The sequence below is a fragment of the Eimeria maxima genome, genomic scaffold, assembly GCF_000499605.1.
Source record: "Eimeria maxima Weybridge genomic scaffold, Emw_scaff17, whole genome shotgun sequence".
In the NCBI taxonomy this organism is placed as follows: Eukaryota; Apicomplexa; class Conoidasida; order Eucoccidiorida; family Eimeriidae; genus Eimeria; species Eimeria maxima.
Genome location: NW_013563582.1, coordinates 73,762 through 94,332, shown reverse-complemented (window position 1 = coordinate 94,332; position 20,571 = coordinate 73,762). Strand labels below are relative to the sequence as shown.

At 53.0% G+C, this 20,571-nt stretch overlaps 2 protein-coding genes across 2 annotated transcripts; both read left to right on the top strand.

Annotated features, from left to right (window-relative positions):
• Positions 1-707: 707 nt before the first annotated feature.
• Positions 708-11,035, top strand: EMWEY_00003420 (amine oxidase, flavin-containing domain-containing protein, putative; the record flags this gene model as incomplete). Its single annotated transcript, XM_013477745.1, has 9 exons — positions 708-1,470; positions 1,814-2,203; positions 2,560-2,749; positions 2,971-4,965; positions 5,208-5,397; positions 5,677-5,856; positions 6,031-6,162; positions 6,363-6,495; positions 6,732-11,035. The coding sequence occupies 9 exons, from the start codon at positions 708-710 to the stop codon at positions 11,033-11,035; spliced, it is 8,277 nt and encodes a 2,758-aa protein (XP_013333199.1).
• A 3,835-nt stretch (positions 11,036-14,870) lies between these two features.
• EMWEY_00003410 (U5 snRNP-associated 102 kDa protein, putative) lies at positions 14,871-20,105 on the top strand (the record flags this gene model as incomplete). The annotated part of the gene is made up of 11 exons (XM_013477744.1): positions 14,871-15,082; positions 15,230-15,415; positions 15,611-15,795; positions 15,948-16,357; positions 16,491-16,614; positions 16,736-16,884; positions 17,093-18,463; positions 18,690-18,962; positions 19,476-19,539; positions 19,742-19,929; positions 20,028-20,105. 11 exons carry the CDS (start codon positions 14,871-14,873, stop codon positions 20,103-20,105), a joined length of 3,240 nt encoding a protein of 1,079 aa, XP_013333198.1.
• Between the last annotated feature and the right edge of the window lie 466 nt (positions 20,106-20,571).

Sequence of the window (20,571 nt, the reverse complement as noted above, 5' to 3'; positions counted from 1 at the left end):
CCCAATCCTTGCTCTTTGCGGGTTCCTGCCCCCAGCCCCCCCCCCCACACACACACACACAGAGTTAAGGCCCATTCATTATCCCCCTCATCAATGCATGCAGGATCGTAGGCGTTAGGTTAAGTACCAATTACAGCTAAGCACAAAGAAAGTTTATAAAGGGGAGCTTTCTGGCTAGATTATACCCAAGTCCCTCCTGAGGTTGTGGAGGAACGCTAGTTTCAAGCTGACGCTACTTTGCTCTAGTGCGAGTTGCCGGGTGATTGGCCTGTAAAGGTGCTCTTTAGCGCTCGGTGGCTTCAGATTCCATAGTGAATATGCCATTAAATTTGACAAAATTGTGAGGGTCTTGCCGGGAGTGAGTGCCTTACTTCGCCGCTCCGTTGTGTATCGGCGGCTCGTGGCCTAGCTACACTTTTCGATATTTTTTTGTTGTTAACGTTCCTCTGCCCCTTTAGGGAGTGTCTATGTGTCCGTAAGCGGCTAACTCAACCATTTCCTTTGGAAGACTACGCACTCCAGAGGGAGGGTGCGCCGTGTCCGCTCGGAGCCACCACGCTTCGAGACGGCGGCTCCTGAAATGATTCCGCCTAAGAGAGCCACCTCGTAAGGCCTGCCGTTGTCCAGGCTCTCAGGATCAAGCAAACGGCAGATGCTGGTGGCGCCGCTAGGAACGTGCAGCAGGCTCCGGGGAGGCCTCGGCACCAATGCTGACTCACGGGGACGGGCTTGGTGCCCCGGAAGAGAAGGCCAGCAACCATTCACGTGACCGCCACTGCTCGGAAAAAGAGGAGGATGAGCAGCAAGATATTCAGCAGAAACAGCGACCTAGAGCGCACTCAAGAGGTCATCAAAGTTCGGAGAGAGAAGTGGATATTAAACGGCAGACCCAACGCCACAAGAAGCCCCAGGAAGGACAGGATGATTTGCCTTCCCTCCCAGCCCCCTGTGAGGAGTCAGTTCAAGGGACAGGCGGCCATGAAGCTCGTCGTCGACGCCGTTTGGAGCCATCTTCACCCGGGCCTGAGAGTCACGCCCCTGAATCGACTGCGAAGAGAAAACGTACCCCAAGCCGTCGCGTGGTGGAGGCTGCTGAATCCGCCTTGCTCCTGGAAGAGGTTATGGCTAGTGAGGACCTCGCAGCGCGCAGTGCCCCAAGCCGCCCTTCCCGATTCCCCGCGGACTACCGTGATGCACCCCCCGATGACCTAGCATCTTCTTACTTAGAGGCCTATGGCGGTGGTGCTGCATGCTTCGGGGAAACCACTGCTCGCGTCGGGGCTTTGAGTGTTCCCGTGCATGAGAACCAGCGCCTGGCAGGGTCATCAGATCTGTACAGAGCTCTGGAGTTTGAAGAAAATGCAAAGGATTGGGAGCCACAGACGGGGAGCCGGAAGGGCATCGGCCCCGGAGGCGCGCAGCGGCATCTGACGGCTGTAGCCGAAGAGATTCCTCTTTACCGACGCCCTTGTAAGGTGGATAACTACAGACTTTGGGGAAGAGGCCCAAGAGACCAGTGCTTTTCAGGGAGTCCTACCCTGCTGAGAGACTCCGCATTCCGTCTAAACCCGTGCACCGTCAGTGCCATTTGCTGTGATGTCAGATGTTCTTCTTTTCTTTTTGTTTGAGCTCATGAGGGCTTTGAATGTTACTGCTTGTGTATGTGGATATGGATACCAGTAGCACTGGACACAGACACTCGCGAATAGAAGACACATATATAGGCGGAACAGTTGCTAATTTGCACCCATGAGACAAGTATTTTTGACCCTCCATTGGTTTGTGTCGTTTGCTCTGTTTCTGTGGAATTCAGTATTTGGAGCAGTGGAGCCGAGAGACCTTCTGGGGTTTGGTGTCCCTCTAAGAGAGGTTCTCGGTACCAGAGATAAGCACAGGGTGCAACAGCAGCGAGAGCAGCCTGATCAGGAGGTAGATACATCTGGGGAAGCGAACGTGCAGCGTGAAGGGCAGCCTTATAGTCATGAGGCATCTCAACAAAAGCAGCACCGAGAGGGCGAGGTGCCGTCATTTGTTGTCGACGTGGCGGTGGTGGGTGCCGGGGTAGCAGGGCTGGCTGCTGCTGCTTACCTCAGGCGATGCGGAGCTTCTGTAGTTGTGTTTGAGGGACGCCACCGGGTTGGCGGACGCACTTTCTCGTCTGTAATGCCGGAGAGGGTACTACCCGACGGCCGTAAAGTCGAACGTACGCGCCCTCGCTGCAGGTGTTGGGGATGCAGAGACTCACTTAGGTTATGCTGGGACTGACGGGCTCAGGAGTAGCTTGCCAAGGAACCGGGGCATTAGCTGAGTTGGACGTTTAGGGTGTTGTATCTCGTCATTCCGCTTGTTTAGCAGCCCCGTAGTCGTTCTCCCTGTACCTCCACACATGCAGCCCCTACCCATAACTGCTCCTTTGCCTCTCCGCCTCGTTACTCTGTTTCTGGCAGTTTCCGAGAGCGCAGCGGTGCATGCACACTGTGCAAGCGGGCCAAAGGAAGTTTGCGTTCTTCTTGTATTTGCTGCCCGATATGTGTGACTCTGCTTTCTGTGCCTGTGCAGGTGTTGTGATTGACCTAGGTGCTTCTTACATGCACTGCGTGACAGCACACCCCAAAGAGAGCGGAGGTGCGCCGGATTGCCGTTGGCGTCGGGAACCTTCTCGATCTGTCAGTGGCATAGCGGCGGTGCTGCAGCCGCTAGTGGCCGATGTGGCTGGGAAACAGAACTGGGAGTCGACGCTGTTTGCAAGGTGAGGCAGTGGCTTGCTCTTCCTCTGTCGGTAGACAACGACCGAACCGCTGCTGGTTGGAAGGCGTATCTGGCGGCATGCTGGGGAAATGCAACCGACCCCAGAAAAACGTGAAAATTTTGGGGATTTTGGCGGCTTTGGGTCAGGCATTTTGTGAATCGGGAAGGGGCCTCATGTGGCCGGATCTCCAGGTCCTTTTGCCTGGTGTGTTGCTGTTGCAGTTGGAGCGACCAGACTTCTGGGAAAGAAATACCTTTTCTCTCTGTACTAAAGGTGCATCAACTGCTTGATCGGCTACGCGAAAGGACGGCTGCAAAGCTCTTGCACTTGCCCCCACCCCTCACCGAAGCAGGGGGCCCAGGTCCTTCAGCTGCTCCTCTGCCCAATACAATTCCCGCAGCAGACTTTCTGGCCCCTTCCCTTGATCAGTTACTGGTTGCGTCCCTAGATAGAAGACGATCGACCAGTATGTGCAGCATCAACGATACTGCGGGTGTCGCACAGCCAGAGGACATCACAGACCCCACCGACAATTGTCATGTAAGCGTCCCCGCCCTTCAGGAAGACCTCCCCAAGCATGCCGTCTACACCTTTAATGCTACGGGTGGCGAAGCTAACAAGGGTCAGAGCAGTCAGCATGCTAACCCGAAGGCTTTTATGAGAGGTGACAGCGGGTGCGAAGTGGGAGAAGAGGACATTGCCGATGAGCAACACGATATTACTGATCCTTGTTGTCAGTGGGCCCCAGGCTCGAAGGACCGTGGCGTTTCCAAGCTAAACAGGAGCATATCAAACTGCCGGTATTATTCGTACTACCCTTTAGGACAAGCTTTTGTCCGCAGGGCCATCAGGGCATATGGAGGATGTCCTCTGTGCTGCACAGGGGCCTGTGGGGGAGCTTCTAGGCGATTTGATGAGAAACATGGAATTTCTGGAGGTTTATCAGAGGGGAACGACTCCAGTTCAAAAAGGGAGGGTTTATGGGGTTCTCCGGCACCTCTTGTCCAGCCGGGATGCTCCGCTAAAGCCCTCGTAACACCCTTGGGCGATGCTAGGGCCACCGACGGGGAGCTGACACGCGGTGGAGGGGCCTTGCAAATGAACTCGGTGGGGGAGATCATTTGCAAGACAAGGGAACTCGCAGCAGATGGGAAAGGGGCATGCAAGTTGGACTCTGACATCCAACAGCAGTTAACTCGGAAGGATTTAACGAAGCGGCAGTCTGGTGTGTGCACGAGAACTCGAGGCAACAGTGTCCATAGTGGAAGCACCACCAATGGACAGCAACTGATGAAGGGCAGCCGCCCGAAGAAAAGCAACACAACGGCAGGGACGCAAGCACATGCGCGGCTGGTCCCTCCTTTGTCGCTCCACGATGACAGTGGTTTCCGTCGGTCGGCATGGGATGCTCTGCAGGCTTCCCTGTTCGAAATACTGGCAGAGGCGGAGGCCGATGAGGGGTTGCACACTGGCGGCTCAAGTAGCAAAGATGGCGTTAACAGGGATTGTCGTGCTCTTCGACCCCGTAAACCCCCAGCTATTACTCCTGCAGAAGCTCGCATGCTTTTGGTTGTTTTGCAGTCTAGGCTTGGCTACGTGGGTGACCTGAGGGAGCTACCCCTGTCTGCTGTAAAAAATTATCCGTATGAAGTTGCTGGGATAGGACCAGCCCTCAGAGAGGTGTTGTTAACCCCACAGTTAGGGCCTCCACCAGTGCCACTGGCTGTGCCGCCGGCCCCCAGCATGCAGCGGCTTCGCATGCAGCAAGCAGCGCTGGAGACATCCCTACAGCAAGAGCAAAATGTCCATGTTTACCCTTTTTCGGCCTCTACTGCCAATGCTGCTGACAAACTTGTCGTGGATGGCTGGGGCTGGCTGCCCTTGTTCTTGTGCCTGCAAGTGTCCCCTTTTGTTGTAACGGAAGCCACTGTGCAGTCGATTTGTGTCATGGATCGTCGCCGCCATATTCAAGGGTGCCGAAATATTGCTTCTTCTAGCCCCGTAGAGGAATCGCGGGCTTCGTTGGGCACAAAGGACGACTCTTCTGGAGATGGTGGGTGTGACACGCATGATGAAGAGGCTAGTGGGGATGGGGCCTTTCTTGCAGACACACATCCAGTACGCCTTCGAGTCGAAGTGAATCGTCGCCTGCGCCATACTGCTTCTCATGGGCTCCCACAAGCGGAGGAACAAAATGAGCCGCCAACGCACATTTGGTAGGAGGCTATCTGTTTTCACCATCTAAATGGTCCTACCGCTTTCCACTACTTGCCCACCTTGGTTAATGCTGAGGAGCCTTGCAGTGGGATCTGGCTCTGTACTTCGATTATTGTTTATCAGGCATTCTGCGTTGCTAATGTAGTCTGAGAAGTTTTGTCGTCCACTGTGGACTAGCAACAGTCGCAAACGAGACACATCCACTGGTAGTCCTTCCAACAGATTCCGTATGCGTTTTCAGGGCGCACGCTAAGTATTGCGTTGTGGCGGTCCCACTGGCACAGCTTGCTCAAGCGCCATTGCCGTGCACTCGAGGTTCAACCGCTGAAGAGCAGCTTCCACCAACCCTGGGCCTGATTGACTTTTCGCCTCCTCTTGGAATAGAGAAGCGCCGCGCTCTTGCACGGTACAGAATGGGATGCCACAATAAGGTGAGTGCTGCTGCAGCACTCTGTCGGTGTGTTGCATCCCACATGTCAGCCGCTAGTGGTAATTTCCGCTTCAGGCAGCTGCAACAGAGTTAAAGTGTCGGGGCCTGCATGAATGGGTTAATCTGGGGCTGCTTGTGAGTAAAACTTTGGAGTGAGGGAGAAGCAGCGCAGGTTCGCTGTTGAATTGTGCACTGGGGGCAGTTGTGAAATTCAATACTGGGACTTTTTGGAGATACAAGATTGGGGCTTGCGGCTGCATTGACCGTTTCGTTAAATCAGGTAATCATTCGGTGGCACCCTGACGACGTTTTCTGGCATGGACGGGGCCTGCAACTGAATTGCCTCGATCAGAAGTTCCAGTTTCTGAACCTCCATGCCTATGGGAAGCCAGGGTGCCTTCTCGCACATTGCTTCCCCCCATTTTCCACCGGCTACGGGGGTCTTCACACTGACCAAGAGGTGCGCTAGACTTTTAGGGGCTAGTTTTCTTCTGCATTTTTGTCTGGTTATCACCGTTTTTGCCGTGGCCGGTTGTAGTTTCTTTAAAAGCTGAAGGTTGGCGACAAGTCCAAGAGCTCAGTTCAGATGGGTGGTGAATTTGCCACAATCCTGTTGTGCCGTCGTGGTGTTCAGGTGGTAGCTGAAGTACTGGCACTACTGCAGCAGATGTTTGGCATCTCTGGAGATTCTTTTCCTCGGCCAGTTGATTTTGTTGTCTCACGCTGGGACGAAGATTGCTTTTCTCGAGGCTCGTATTCCACCCCGGTTCGTTGAATGCTCTGTTCTGTAGTGCTGCTTCACATTATTTGCCTCATTTAGTCCCCACCATGCCCTCCCAGTGCACCCTTGTGCATGCGACACCTGAAAGAACGCTGCCAACCCTAGGGGGTCAAGAAGGCAGGCTTCAAGCGCGCCATGTCGCTGTTCTATCTCGCCAATCTGCTTTGTGTGTCCGACCGTTGCAGGGAGTGAATGCGTACGACAACGACCTTGACGTCATGAGAGCTCCCCATCCAGCACATGACCCTCGCGTACTTTTTTGTGGGGAGCACCTTAGCAAGGCCTATTTTCAATGCGTCGACGGCGCTTTTGATACAGGTACATAGGGAATCAGCAACAGTTGCCTTGTTTTTTGAACGCCTAGACCGAGGGCTACGTAGAAGACTTACTGAGCTTTTGCGCTGCCGGCGATCACGAATTTCCGGCGGCGTTTGCTCGTCACTCGTTTCCTGCAAAGTTGCGGCTCATGTGCATTATTTCATGCACATGCTAGACTGTGGGCACAGTTCAGCGAGAGCATTAGTTCATGTAGTAGGCGTGCGTTTGGGTTGCAGGACTTCGCGCTGGGGAAGCAGTTGCTCACGAGTGTCTACAACTCCCACTTCCCCCCAGAGAAGATGGAAGGAATTTCGCATTGGATTGCTTTTGCCTGCCTCCCGTTTCAGCCCAGTTTGGTCCTTCATCCGATGGCAACGAAGCGGTTGACCGTCCCCAAAGTGCAGACACCTCTTCTCGTGGTGAACAGTATTTTAAAGCGCCTTCAGGAACCTGGGAGGACGAATCTTTTCGGCAGACCCGCGAAGGTTTCCTGCCGCAGTGCCCGTTCTCAGGATTTCCGATGCCGCCACTACCACGAGTGCTGCGTGGGCATTACTTAACTGACCAGTCAGACCTAGGTTTGACGGACGCAGAGGGGGAAAGCTGGGCGGACGTGGGAGGCGGCCGGCGTGCCCCCCACACCTGTGAATCCGAGCGGAGAGCCCCCTACGTTGCGGCGGCTGAAGAGTATTTTCTTGCGCATTGCCTGGCCTTCATAAGACGAGGCAGCGAGCAGCTCCTCAAAAGGCTGGCTGTGCAGCATCAGGGCAGCCCCAATAGTGGCACCAGCGTTGAGTCATTCGCCGTTGACAATGTTCCTTACGAGGGGGAGTTTTGCAATGCAAACACAGCACGTGCATTGGGGGAAGAGGGCGATGATGCTGCAATGGATGAACCTCCTGCAATACCGCATGTCAACAGTTTATCAGAAGCCGCAGTCAGCTTCATGCAGCGCTTACCTACAACTGCTCAGCGCCTTTTTTACAGGACTTTCCTTTCGGAATTCCCTTTAACTCCTCCGTCGTCAGGTGGTGGCGAACAGCAGGAGCAGAAGGGAAGCTGTACCCCAACGAAGCAGGAACATCAAGATTGTATTCCTGAAGGGCCAGACGACCAACAACAGCTTCAGCTTCCTCTTTTAACTGACCTTCTTGACGCCCTGTTGCTCACTACGAGCAGCACTGGAGCTGCTAATGAGAGTGGCCAAGATGCGCCTCTGAACGAAACGGCACTCATGCTGTCCCAGATGTTTGCGCGTCGTCTCAAACGCGGGTCTTGTGGAAAGGTATTGGATATGGAAGGTTTCTTGTTGCTTCTTGCAAAGAAGAACAGCCTAATACGAGACGTAGTGCTCAGCCCCATACGTGCCCTGGCTCATGCACTACAGCAGAGCAGGGCGCGTAGAGAACCGCCAACGGGAACTGAAGCCTGTGAGGTGCCTTCAGCTGAGTTGCCTCCAGCTGAGGTACCTTCAGCTGAGGTGCCTTCAGCACCGCCAGAAGCGGCGGCAGCTTCGCTGGAGCGCTTCGTGAAGGAACTTATGCTGCCTGCTCTGCCGGCGCATGCGCGGAACACGAGGCCCCCTCGAATGGCAGCTGTGTCGGTGGGCGTGCTGCTGATGGAGACCCTTGAGAGACTTTGTGCTGCAATCCCGCCAGTCACCGATGTAGAGCAACTGAAGCACAGAGCAGCCATTGTAGAAGAATTGGTGCTGAGGAGCCTCGCAAATAGTCAATTTGTTTCGGCGATCGGCAGCAGTGGGACGTGTGGAGGAGTACCAAGAAGGCGCACAGAGGCAGCTGAGTCGTCGGATCCCGTGCAACATGAGCAGTTGTGCTGGCTGTGTCGCGGGGAGGGGGATTTGCTTCTTTGCGATGGTCTACCTCCAGCTGCTACATCTTCAGATAAAAAGCCGGAATGCACCTCGTCCTCCTCGAGCTCCTCAGCAGCTGGTCCAAGGCCGTGTCGTCATGTGTTCCACATTGGGTGTGCATTTCCCCCCCCCACCCCGGCAGAGCTACAGCCAAACGCTCACTGGAGCTGTCCATTGTGCAAAGCAAAGGCCTTTCGAGAGCGCCAAAGTGCTCCGCACCGTGGGTCCAATCAGCTCCAGGAAGACAGGAAGTTGACGCAGGAGCTGCACCGTCTCCAAAACGGTGAAGGACGGCGGGAACACGGAGAACAGTCAGCGAGCGTTGCCGGTGTTGAGACCGTTGGAGGTCATGAGGGGAGTACAGACTTCGGAGGGGATCTCCTGCATCACATTTTCGAGTCTGTGGAGCGTCTCGCACGGCAAGGGACCGAAGAAAGAACAGCACACCAGTCCAAACAGCAACTGGCAGCTTGTGAAGATTTGCAGATGGCTGCGCTGAAGCGGTTGTTCGTTGACAAAGCTCGGAGCCTCCTTGCACGGACCCGGCAGCTGTGCAAGAGGCTGGAGGACCTCAAGTCTATGAGGTTGAGATCGTGGGGAGCAGCGAACCGTAGGAGGATGCGCATGCGATCAAGGGCTGGTTGCCGTGAACATGTGAACATGGAGGCCTTTGACTCTACAGATCACTCCGGAGTAAGAGTAAAAACCCCTTCAAAGAATAGACGAATATCGCCGGCGGCGAAGCGTGCTGTTCGCTCGTGCTCACCCTACAAGGACTCATCTGACCAATCAACGAAGACGAATATGGGCATGGGCACTGCTGATTCAGTTGGACATTGCGAAGGGCACACAGCAACATCAGGCGTTTCGGCAACAGAAGGAGTAGGGAAGCCTTGTCCGGGTAGAGAAGATGAAGAGCGCGCTCGCCATACGCGATCCAACGCACTGGGAGAAAAGCCTGAAGCTCTCACTACAGCCACGGGAAGCAGGCGAGGAAATTCAGATCGCGCCTCGGCGCTCAATGTAGCCTTGGAGCAAACGCAAAGTGATCGAACGGAATACGGGGACAAGGATGTCTCACCCGGGTCACAGGATGAGGCTTCATCGGAGGAGGCAGACCGCCCCATGGATCCGTTTGCTTGTGCTGCGCAGACGCCTAGATTTGCCAGTGCCCTGAGCTTGCTTTCCCGCATCCATGCAACAGATGACTCCGCCTTGCCATTGAGCGTCCCGGTGTTGCAGCAACTGCATCATTCAGCACGAGGCTGTTGCTGTAACCGCAAGAGCCAACCATCCGAGGAAGAAACGCGACTAGGCGACAAGGGCAGCTGCAGCACGGACAAAAAAAGCTTCTGCAGCTGCTTATCGGACGGTTTATTAGGGGATGGCGGTTGCTTGTGTGTACGTTCGGCTCGTGTAGATGCAGCGACTGCTCTTAGGGGCCTACTGGTGTTTGGAAAGCAAAAGCCTGAGGCTACAGTTCGGCCGAGGCGCCGCTTCCGCTCCTTGGCACCCCACGTTAGCTCAAAAGATGCAGATATAGAGGCCCTCTGTCAAGTTGAACCAGCTTGGCAAGACCGGCTGTTCAGACCCTCAAGGAAGCGGCACCCTCAAAAGCTCTGCAAAGCATCGGCAGACATAGGAGGTGCAAAAGCTTCCGGTGTGCAGCCGCCCCGCCAGCAGGTGGCGCCGCACGCGCCACGGGTTCCAATGCATCGAAGTTGCAGGAAGCGAAATGTGAATCCACACCGAGGGAATGTTGCCTACGCGGAGCAGCGGCTTGCCGAAGATTCCCGCCGTAGAGCTGCGGCCGTACACTGCACTGCAGCAGCAGCTGAAGTCCCGGAATCCCTGGAGTTACCTACTGCGCAGCCGCCATTCGCCATATCGGTGCAGCATTTCACTCCTGGTGCCGCTGCTGATGCGCAGCAAGCGAGACAACCAGCAGCTAATGCTGCCGCCCTGCGCTCTCTCTGGCAGCTAGTACAGGCAGTAAGGGAGCAACAGCAGCGGCAGCAGGAATACCCGCAATCCGGAAGAATATGTAACACCGCAGCGCAACAGCCACTTGTGCAGCAGCAGTTGCAACAGCGACAACAACTGCAACAGCAACTGCAGTTGCAGCAGCAATTGCAACAGCAACTCCAGCAGCGCCTTCAACAGCATATCCAGCAGCAGCTTCAACAGCAGCTGCTGCAGCAGGAGAGATCTGCAGCAGTGTTTCGGTCTGCACAGGGTGGATGGCCAATCCTAGCAGCTGGCACTGGTGAAAGGAGTTCTGGACTGGTGGAGCAGCTCGGGCTGCTTCGTCCTACCCAGCCACAGCCTGCATCAGTTTCCCAATCTGTTGGAACTGCATTAATAGAACAGCAACTGGAGCGTCAGTTACAGGAGCTGGTAAGAAGGCAACGACTCCAGGCTTCCCTGATGGGTCTGCAACAACGCCTGGGAGAAGTACCATCACCGGAGCAGTCAGTAGGTACTGTCCCTGATCAAGGAATGGTGCATATGGGACTTCTGACGGGCAGGGTGCAACCGACAGAGCAGGGTGAGTCGGAGCAGCAACGCTTGAGGGAACGTTTACACCGCCTGCAGCAACTTCAAAGGCAACTTCTTCTTCTGCAACAACGACAGCGAAGTGATTCTTCTGGTGAATGCCACCCATGACTGTAAACCGCTGCGAGGGCATGCTGAAGAAACCCGCACAGGTTATGCCCACGGATCCTTTCTTCACGCTTCGCGGCATAGTTGTGTAAAGATTGCTGTTGCGACACCAGCTGGCCAATCGCAACAGACGGTCAATAGGAGATAGTTTAACCCCGCCGGTTTATTCTGAGGGTTTGGCATGCCTACAGATTTCATGCACACAGAAGGTGGCGCAGGTGACGTCGGAGCTGCAGCTTGAATAGAATAGCTTTTGTCTGGTGGCGATGCTGAAGCTTCATGATGTTTACTTTTGGGATTTTATTCTTTATTGTAGGTGCGGCAACACCGTAAATTCCGTCGAAGCATTCTTTGAAACTCATCAGGTTGTTTGCATCATCTGCCATATTAGTTTACGAAAGTAGTCAGAGGCCGTATTTCCATTCTAGACACTGACGCCTCGTCTTGTGTGAGAGCGTGAGAGCTACGGCCCCTTGTCGTCATATTCTTTCGACTTTGCCGCCAAGGCGGAAGCAGGCCATTGGGCCTGTCGGCATTCTTGCCGTGTGCTGCATGGAGTTGTTTCCCTGCAGTATAAACCGTGTCACTTTCGAGTTCTGAGTGAGAATACACAGCAAGTTCTTATTGTACTGCTGCGCGTGATAAACATGCTAGATCTTGGTGTGCCGATGCTGATGTACGAATGAAAGAAGCCCCAAGCATCGGTTAAATGACCAGTGACGCTAGAGCACATCCGAGAGCACATTTTTGCCCACAGTGTATCCTTTGTAGAATGTTCTTTGTTTTGCGGATCTACCGTCTGGATCTACCATCTGCAGAGATAGGGGCGATCAACAGAGAGCCCAATTCATTGTTTATTCTAATCAATGTCCACTATTGGTATTCTTAAGTAGAAGGAAGAACGCACCGCACCTGCAGATTACCAAAGAAAGTAGTCGGGTGCTGCATTCTTTGGTAACCTAGTAACCACCTGAACCGTAACTGAACTCACGCAGTGATAATATTTGGGTTGTTTTGGGCCGGGTCAGGAAGTATGCCCATTCGATCTCTTGCATTTGACGAATGGCAAGCCTACTCTAAAATCCATTGGGCTACCAGTTGAGACTAATCCAAGAATCGGGAGAACTGCGTGTTCAAGAGTTTTTCTCGGGTTTAGCTGCTAGCATTACGGATAATTAAGGAGACAGTGCTAGCTTAATCGGCCCATTCCAGGCCACCCAAAGGAGATGACCATCCGTTCTACCGTGTATTGAATAACCAAGCACAATTGCGCGTTTTTCTCGAAACTTCCCTGTGAACTGCAGTTGAAACGCTTGATCGGGGGATTCCACCTCGTGGCTTGTACGACAAGATATCTTCATCCATGGTGCAATGCCTACCCTGTCCCTTGTTTTTGACGTTGGGAAGAAATGCAGGCGTGTGGTAATCCAAGTAGTAAGAAAACAGCAGTGCATAGTCGAAGGCATTGATCGCGCAACGCACACCATCCATTAACAGTAAGGGGCCTGGAGAGTGCATTCATGTTCACGTGGGATGCATCCACAATTCTTCTGTGTAAGGAATTGGCATGGACCGCTTCACTTCCCTGATACTCTATATATGGGTCGCACAGAAAACTCGTTCTCCTTCCTTCTCATCCATTGTTGTGTGGGTGGCATTTTTGCGCTCAAGTCTAACCCTTTTAACCCCTGAATTCCCGCGCTCTGGCCCAGCCTTTTACAGGCTGCGCTTTTCACTGGACCACCCTGGTATGGGACACTGACATAAAAGCTCCGAGTGCAACTCTCCACTTCTGTTCACCAAGTAATGGTACTTCTGGATTCACCGTTGCACTGTTCTATTGCTTCGCTCGTTCAAGTTTTGCCAACTCCTATATACCCTGTTCTCATGCCGACGTGCAACTAAGCATACGCTGCAACGCATGTAGGACAACAACCGTACCGCGAGTGTGATCTATAAAAAATACTGCTCGTGTCTGCCTCTCTTCAGGTTCATTTTAAAGGCGAACATGCAGTTCACGAGAGAAAAGGTATTTTTTCGTTGCTCCCCTATAGCGGCGGGCGTCAATTTACGTTCGAGGCGTTTTCCACTGGAGACAATAGAAATAAATCTCATTCCAGCTAGAGAAGGCGCCCTGCCGTTAGCCGCCTCCCAAAACAAGGGCATGCGTAAGCTGACCAACCTCCATTACACGCAGAGAGAAAGTTGCCGAATTTTTTGTCAAGATTTTCGAGGATACGGAAAGGGCATTTCCCCCACAGGCCACTTACAGCCAGTCAACACGATCCAGTAGGCTGCTCAGTTGTGTTGAAGCGGTTCACTATACTGTCGTGCCCCCATGGGACAAGCGGAGTTACCGACTGTAACGAAAATGTTTGAGCTTAGCAGGCTAAACATCTCCTCTGATGCATGCACTATAAGTCTAGGTAGTTGCTGGATACCCTTCACTCAGTAAGCAGCCTGCATCCAAGCACATATATACGTACAAGTTTTTAGCCAGGCCGTCCAGCGACGAGAGTTCTCGATCTATTTGAAGCGCCTCCGCCGGCTGTAAATCTAGGAGTCAAGCATACACAGGCAAGAGTTCCTAAAAAGCAACTGGCCACCACGCCAGTCTTCAGCCATCCCGAGGGCATTGGCCCAAGGTTCTGGAGATGCGGGAAAGTAGGCGGTTCGTCGTGGAGTGCAACGTAATTTGCTGCAACTAGAGGCGCAAGACAGACGCAAGTGGAGGGACAAACCAACCGTTTTGGCTTTATGCACAGAACTGTAGGAAATTTACATATTCTTCTGTGTGCTTTCTAGTTACACACTGGGGCGGGTAACCTTTCGTGGGTCAACGTCAGACGGACGTGCCGGAATCGGGCACAGTACGCTATGAACAGACTTTGCACACCACGCCACAAGCCTACACAAGATCTAGCCAAGCCGAAACAGCCTCATATTAAAGATATATACCTTAGAGAAGTCACCATACCGTGTATCATGCGCATACATCACATTATCAGTATGTAAAGTGGAGCAGCACGGGGATGCGGCGCATCCTGAACGCACACTTTGACTTGTCACAGTCAAAGCTCCGCAGGAGGCTGTTAGAATTCTACCGCTCTGACAAATTGTGTAAATGTACCGTACTATGCTATTTAAATAAAGGCAACAGGAGCACGTTCACGTGGTGTTGCCTGCCCCGGTACGTTCAGGCAGTCTCGAGGCGGTCGCAACGGGGCTGCGTTGCCTGAGCGCATGCGCTAAAGTGTTCCTGTAATGATGATGTTCACCTTCCTGTGAAAACACGGTAGCATCTGCGTAGAAAGTGTTTCTGTTGTCTACAAGACGTTTGTATGGCCATCCACCGCCTGCAACTGCCTCTGTGGCGCGTTCCATTTGCCAATTCCTCTTTGCGTATCATCTCACTGTGCCTAACTGGACCTGTGAAGGTCCATCTAGCCCGAGGGATTTGAAGTTGCGTTTCGTACCAAACGGTGCTGATCACCCTTACTCTACTTGTGGCAGTAAGGCCCTTGCTGGGAATCGTACTGCCTTCAGGACGCCACCAGCATCCGAGCTGCTGCCCGGAAGGAAATCTGGAGTAGCTTAATCTGCCATCTTTGGATGCATATCTGGATATTGCAGCTTCTTTGCGGTACCACGTGCGTTGCTTCTAGCTGCAAACAAATGGAGCAGTGTTTGGTGCAATCCGGCAGTATCCTCTTGGTGATTTCAATTTGAAGTCCACACGCAATTTCACTGACCTTTCCACTTTCGTACTTCCGCATGAACTTTTTTTCATCACTGGATATCTGGGAGGGCGGATTCGCCTTTTGACGTATTTATAGAAATGTCTCGATCGCTGCTTCCGGGTGCTCGAAAGTTTGTTCCCACAGGAGCGAATGATACTCCACTCTCCAACTATGTACCCGGCCTCGGCCGGGGAGCTACTCCCTTCTCTACACGAGCAGAGACGGCGCCCGCCCCCACAGTACCCAATGCAAAGCTTAGAGAAATGCGAGACGCTGCTTCTCGCGCAGAGAGCCAGAGGCGAGCTAATGAGTAAGCGCTGTCCTGTCATTGGGGGAGGTTCATTGCTGCATTAATCCATTCTGCTCATCTGTATACGATGTTAGATTGCCTTCCAGTCGATACCCTGGTAGCAGCACGTTCCCGCATTTTGACCTTACGCCCCATTGTGTTGTTCAGGCTCTTTGGGAAGCCCCCTCCTGGGTATATTCCCGGCAGAGGGCGCGGCGCCACAGGGTTTGCTGGGGGTGTTAGTCGCGATGATTCCATTGACTACACCCAGGGAGCGGCAGATAAAAGTGATTTGAGCGACGCCAACTTCGATCCTTTCACAGGCTACGCCGAGAACTTATTTAATGACGCAGAGTAAGGCATGTTGATCTGCATTTATGTACCTCCGATTTAGTTGCCTTTGTTAAACATAGGCCGCATCCTCCCTTAACGCATTTGGAAGGATACTGTAATGTTCTTTTGGAGGTGGAGACTGATCGTGTGCAACTGGAACAGCCAGCTTCCCGCGTGACGTCTGAAGAGCCAGTGGTCATTGCTACTGTTGCGCAGGTACGATGAAGAGGACAGAGTGGCTGATGAAGTGTATGAGTCGATAGACCAGAGGATGGATGGGCGACGCCGCTCGCGCCGAGAGGCTAGACTTAAGGAGGAAATCGCAAAGCTGCGCGCGGAGAAACCAACAATACATCAACAGTTTGCAGACCTCAAAAAGGGGCTTACCACTGTGACTCAAGGTCAGTTCGCTGACCTACGTCTTACTTGGGGAACTAGCAAAATTCACACACACTTAGCACCTTGCCTAGAGAGGGTTCCATTGCTGGATTGTACCTTGCTTCGAAGCCCGCCAGCATGCTGACGTGATACCTCCACTGCTTTGGCGCTGCAGAGGAATGGGAGTCGATTCCGGACATTGGGGACTATACATTGAAGCGGAAGCAGAAGAAGCAACAGATGCTAACACCTGCGTCAGATAGAGGGATATTAGAAGCTCGCAATCGCGAGTCCTTCTCTAACTCCATTGCTTCCGCAGGATCCGCTACTCCCATCGGGTTTGGGATGGCAACACCCCTTATGGCTGGGGGCATGTCTACCCCTCTTGGCCTGCAGACACCTTTGGGCATTCAGACTCCACTGGGTCTGCGAACCCCAATGGGAAGTAGCACTCCGTCTTTAAATGACCTTGGCGAAGCCCGTGGCACGGTGCTTTCTGTTAAACTGGACAAAGTGATGGATAGCATTTCGGGCCAGACAGTTATCGATCCCAAGGGATACCTTACAGATCTCAACTCTATGCAGGTGCGGGCTTTCGTGACTGAAACCGCTGCTGCAGCTGCTCCACAAGGGCATGTAATCACTCTTGCGCATCCCAGGAGGTTCAGAAATGACGCATTTGTAGCATGTTTCCGGCGAGTGTGCTGTCTATGCTCAGCTGCAAAGTGATGCAGATATTGCGGACATAAAGAAGGCAAGGACTTTGTTGAAATCGGTGATATCTACCAATCCCAATCATGCACCGGGGTGGATTGCAGCCGCGCGCTTGGAAGAGCTTGCAGGTACGGTTCGGTTAGTTGTTGGCTGCTGGATTGGCGTCGCTTAGTTGTTCCCATAATTGGCCGTTCCCACTTTCTCGCCCTACAACTGAGGTGTTCGGTGTGTGTTCTTTTGCTGAACCAGGGAAGCTGCAGACTGCTCGCGAGTTGATATCGCTGGGGTGCCAGCGATGCCCGAAAAGCGAAGACGTGTGGCTGGAGGCGGCTCGGCTGGAAAAGCCCCGAAATGCGAAGGCAGTTCTTGCAAAAGCAGTATCTGTGCTACCACACTCGGTAGGCTTCAGATTTCTTTTGCTTGAACAACCAGTGTGTGGGCCCATTTTGTTGGCTTTATGACCCTTTGTATCTCTTACTGTCCTTTGCACTTTTTCCCGAAATATGAATTTCTTTCACTGCCTGTATTCTGTCTTCATTTCCGTGTGAGTTACGTGGGGGTCATGCCCGTGGTCTGCCAGCCGGTGTGCTTGTGGCATGGCAACAGGTTCGTCTGTGGCTTGATGCTTATGCGCGGGAAAAAGACCTCAACGACAGGCGTTTAGTGCTACGAAAGGCGTTGGAGTTTATTCCAAATTCTGTCCGGCTTTGGAAAGAAGCGTGCAGCTTAGAAGATGAGCGGAACGCCCGGATTCTGCTTACTCGGGCAGTCGAGTGCGTCCCGCAGTCACATGAGATGTGGTTGGCTTTAGCGCGACTCAGCACATACGAAGAAGCTCAGAAAGTCCTGAATGAAGCCCGAAAAAAGTGCCCGACATCTCCCGAGATATGGGTAGCTGCGTGCAAACTGGAGGAGACTCAAGGGAACGAAAAGATGGTTCAGGTCATTATTGGGAGAGCCGTGGAGAACCTAATTGGCCGTGGAGTTGCACAAACTAGAGATGTGTGGTTGAAACTGGCAGAAGAAGCTGAGAGTTCTGGGTTTTTAACAACCGCCCAGGCGATTATCAAAGCAACCATGAAAGTTGGAGTTGAAGGCATCAATGCAAAGCGCGTTTGGAGCGAGGATGCAGAAGAGTGCCTCAGCAGGGGCTCGATAACTGTGGCAAGGGCCTTGTATACCCATGCTCTCGAGCGGCTAAAAACAAAGAAGAGTTTATGGTTGGCTCTTGCCGACCTTGAAACTAAGCATGGCACGCGAGAGGCTCTAGAAAAGGTGCTTCAGAAAGCGGTCACTTGCTGCCCGAAGGCAGATGTCTTGTGGCTGATGGCAGCAAAGCAGCAGTGGCTTAAGGGAGATATCAACGCTGCACGCCGTATTTTGGCTGAAGCGTTTTCCCACAACGAAAACAGCGAGGCAATTTCACTTGCTGCTGTTAAGTTGGAGAGGGAAAACAATGAATTTGCTCGTGCAAGGAAGCTCCTCAAACGCACCCGGCAAAACATCAACACAGCGAACGTCTGGATGCAGTCAGTTCAGCTCGAGCGGCAACTGGGTGACTATGACGCTGCAATTTCCCTGGCAGATGAGGCAGTAAAACAGCACCAGACCTTTGCTAAGCTGTGGATGGTTCGAGGGCAACTGCACGAGGAGCATCCAACTCACAGGGACTTGGCGAAGGCCATTGACGTGTTTCGTGAGGGCACTGTGTGCTGCCCTCGTAGTGTCCCGCTGTGGCTGTGCTGGGTGAATTGCGAGAGGAGCCAGAAGAACTGGAACAGGGCCCGTGCAGTGTTGGAAAAAGCTAAACTACGGGTCCCCAACAGTCCAGAACTCTGGTTGGCGCTCGTTCAAGTTGAGATCGAGTCAGGAAACCGAGAGGTTGCACAGCACGTTGCATCGAAGGCCATTCAGGCGTGTCCTAATGCAGGCATCATTTGGGCGGAGGCTATTTTCCTTGAAGATGATAATGCTCAAGTAGGGGAGGGCGCATCGTAGTCGTGACGTGTTGGTGTGTGGTGGCATTAAATTGCTAGCGGTGATTGGTAGTGGATCCATTGTGATAGAAACGGCCACAGGCAATCATGAAACGTTTGCTAAGTCTGTTGCATTTCGAGGAGTTTCTCAGGTTCCCCGGAGGGCCTGGTTGCCACTGCTTGCTTGAGTATCTGCCCGTTCGACCGTGTGCCTGTGCATGCTTCAGACGCATAGGGCAGTGGATGCCCTCACCAAGTGCGAGAACGACGCGAATGTGATCCACGCGGTGGCTCGTTTGTTCTGGAAGGATCAGAAGATTGCGAAGGCCCGGAAGTGGATGAATCGCAGTGTTACTCTCGACCCATCGCTGGGCGACGCATGGGCCTCGTTTCTAGCTTTCGAGATCGAACATGGCGGCGAAAAGGAGTGCATTGACGTCATAAATCGCTGTGCCCTCGCACAGCCGAACAGAGGTCAGATTGTGTGGATGTTGACGTTGGTATACGCAGCATCTTTGCCTGAGCTACTGCTACACCCTTACACGCCAAAGTTGATGGTCATCTCCACTGTGCCTAGACTGGTCATCACTTGCTAGTTGAATAACAAGCTATATTGCAGTAGCAAACAGGAAGACAAGGTGTTTCTTACCAAGGAGTCTTCTAGAATGTTAGCTGTGCAGTGCCGAGCACTCCAGTAAGAAAGAGGCGAACTAGCATGGAAGCCGGCGGCTGGAGAACATGCTTGCTAGCAGTAAAGGCATCAACACTTCGGTTTACGTGCAGGTCTTGCATGGAACAAGACAACCAAACAAGTTAGGTGTTGGTCTTTTTCACCAGCGCAGGTAGGGGATATACCGTGAAGGCCAGCTGTGGCTGGCACAGGAGGCAAATAGCCTTCGAACGCCCACGTAGTGAACCGAGGAAGGAGCCTTCTTTTGTGTCATTGGACATGTGCATCCAGTTTACAGACGAACAATAAGCCAGTCTAACACTGCCCGGGTGTTTGCTCTCAGAAACTCAAGGCCGTCCTGGACCACATGTATCCCAATGCTTTGAAAAAGGAGGGCATATCACAAGGTACGCCACATCTAAGAAACTCATGAGAGGGTTGGGTTTTGCCGAGGTCGGCAACCGTGTGGTCGTTGAAGAACAATCCCTTTATAACCTTTATAATGGCGGTCGGCGCTGTTCCCTCTTGATTGTGCGAGTGCTTGAACTTTCCGCTAAAATGCAAGTGGTTCCACCACTACAGTGTATCCGCCTGTCTGGTGCGCTGCAGTGGTTCTGGATGCGCTGCATGGAAAGCTGCAAAACGAGCAGCAGTCACATGCGCCTGCGAAAACTCCCACGGTTGCAGCGCCAACCGGTGTTGTACCTGTGCCAAATCCGACGGCCGGGCAATGCGGACGAAGCGACAGTAGTGACAAGCAACGGGGTGACTCGTCATTGCCAAATGAAACGAGCAAGGTGAGCTATTGTTAGGTTGTCGTTAGCTATATGCTGGTGCACTGCACTGCTATACTCTGCTGGAATCTCTAGAATGCTCATGGAACATTTGTGTGCAGTCCCAGCCTGATTTGCCCCCACCAAAGCTGTCACGTGGCGCAAATGCTGAAGATGTAGGCTCTGCTAAGGGTCAATAGAGGAGTGCTGGCCGGCAGCACTTCGCAAAGAAACAGCTCTAAGGGAAGGCATGACATTTGCCGTCGTGCAGCAGCAGAGTCAAAACATGTGCATCCGTAGTTTAGTTGGCACTGTTCTGCTTCCGATGAAGAAAGCAACTGCGGTGTGACGAAAGAGGAGCTTGGTACCCCCATCTTCCTTTGCCTTCCAGCTGTGTTAATTCGGCTGTTAGTTTAACTTGGCTCTGTTACAGATGGCGGTGCGTATGGCCAATAATATTATCTTCCTGAATCAATGGCTCGGTGAGGCCCACATTTTGCGTTCCGTGTTGGTGCACTGTCATCACTGCGTCCTCTGCATACGTAACCTCCTGTGCTGCCGGCGTGTGGTAGCCCCTCTATCATTTGTACTGTAGTGCCGTCCCAGAGTGTTAGCGGACCCTCAACAGCAAGCTATTTAAATGATAGAAAACACCACTACTGCAAG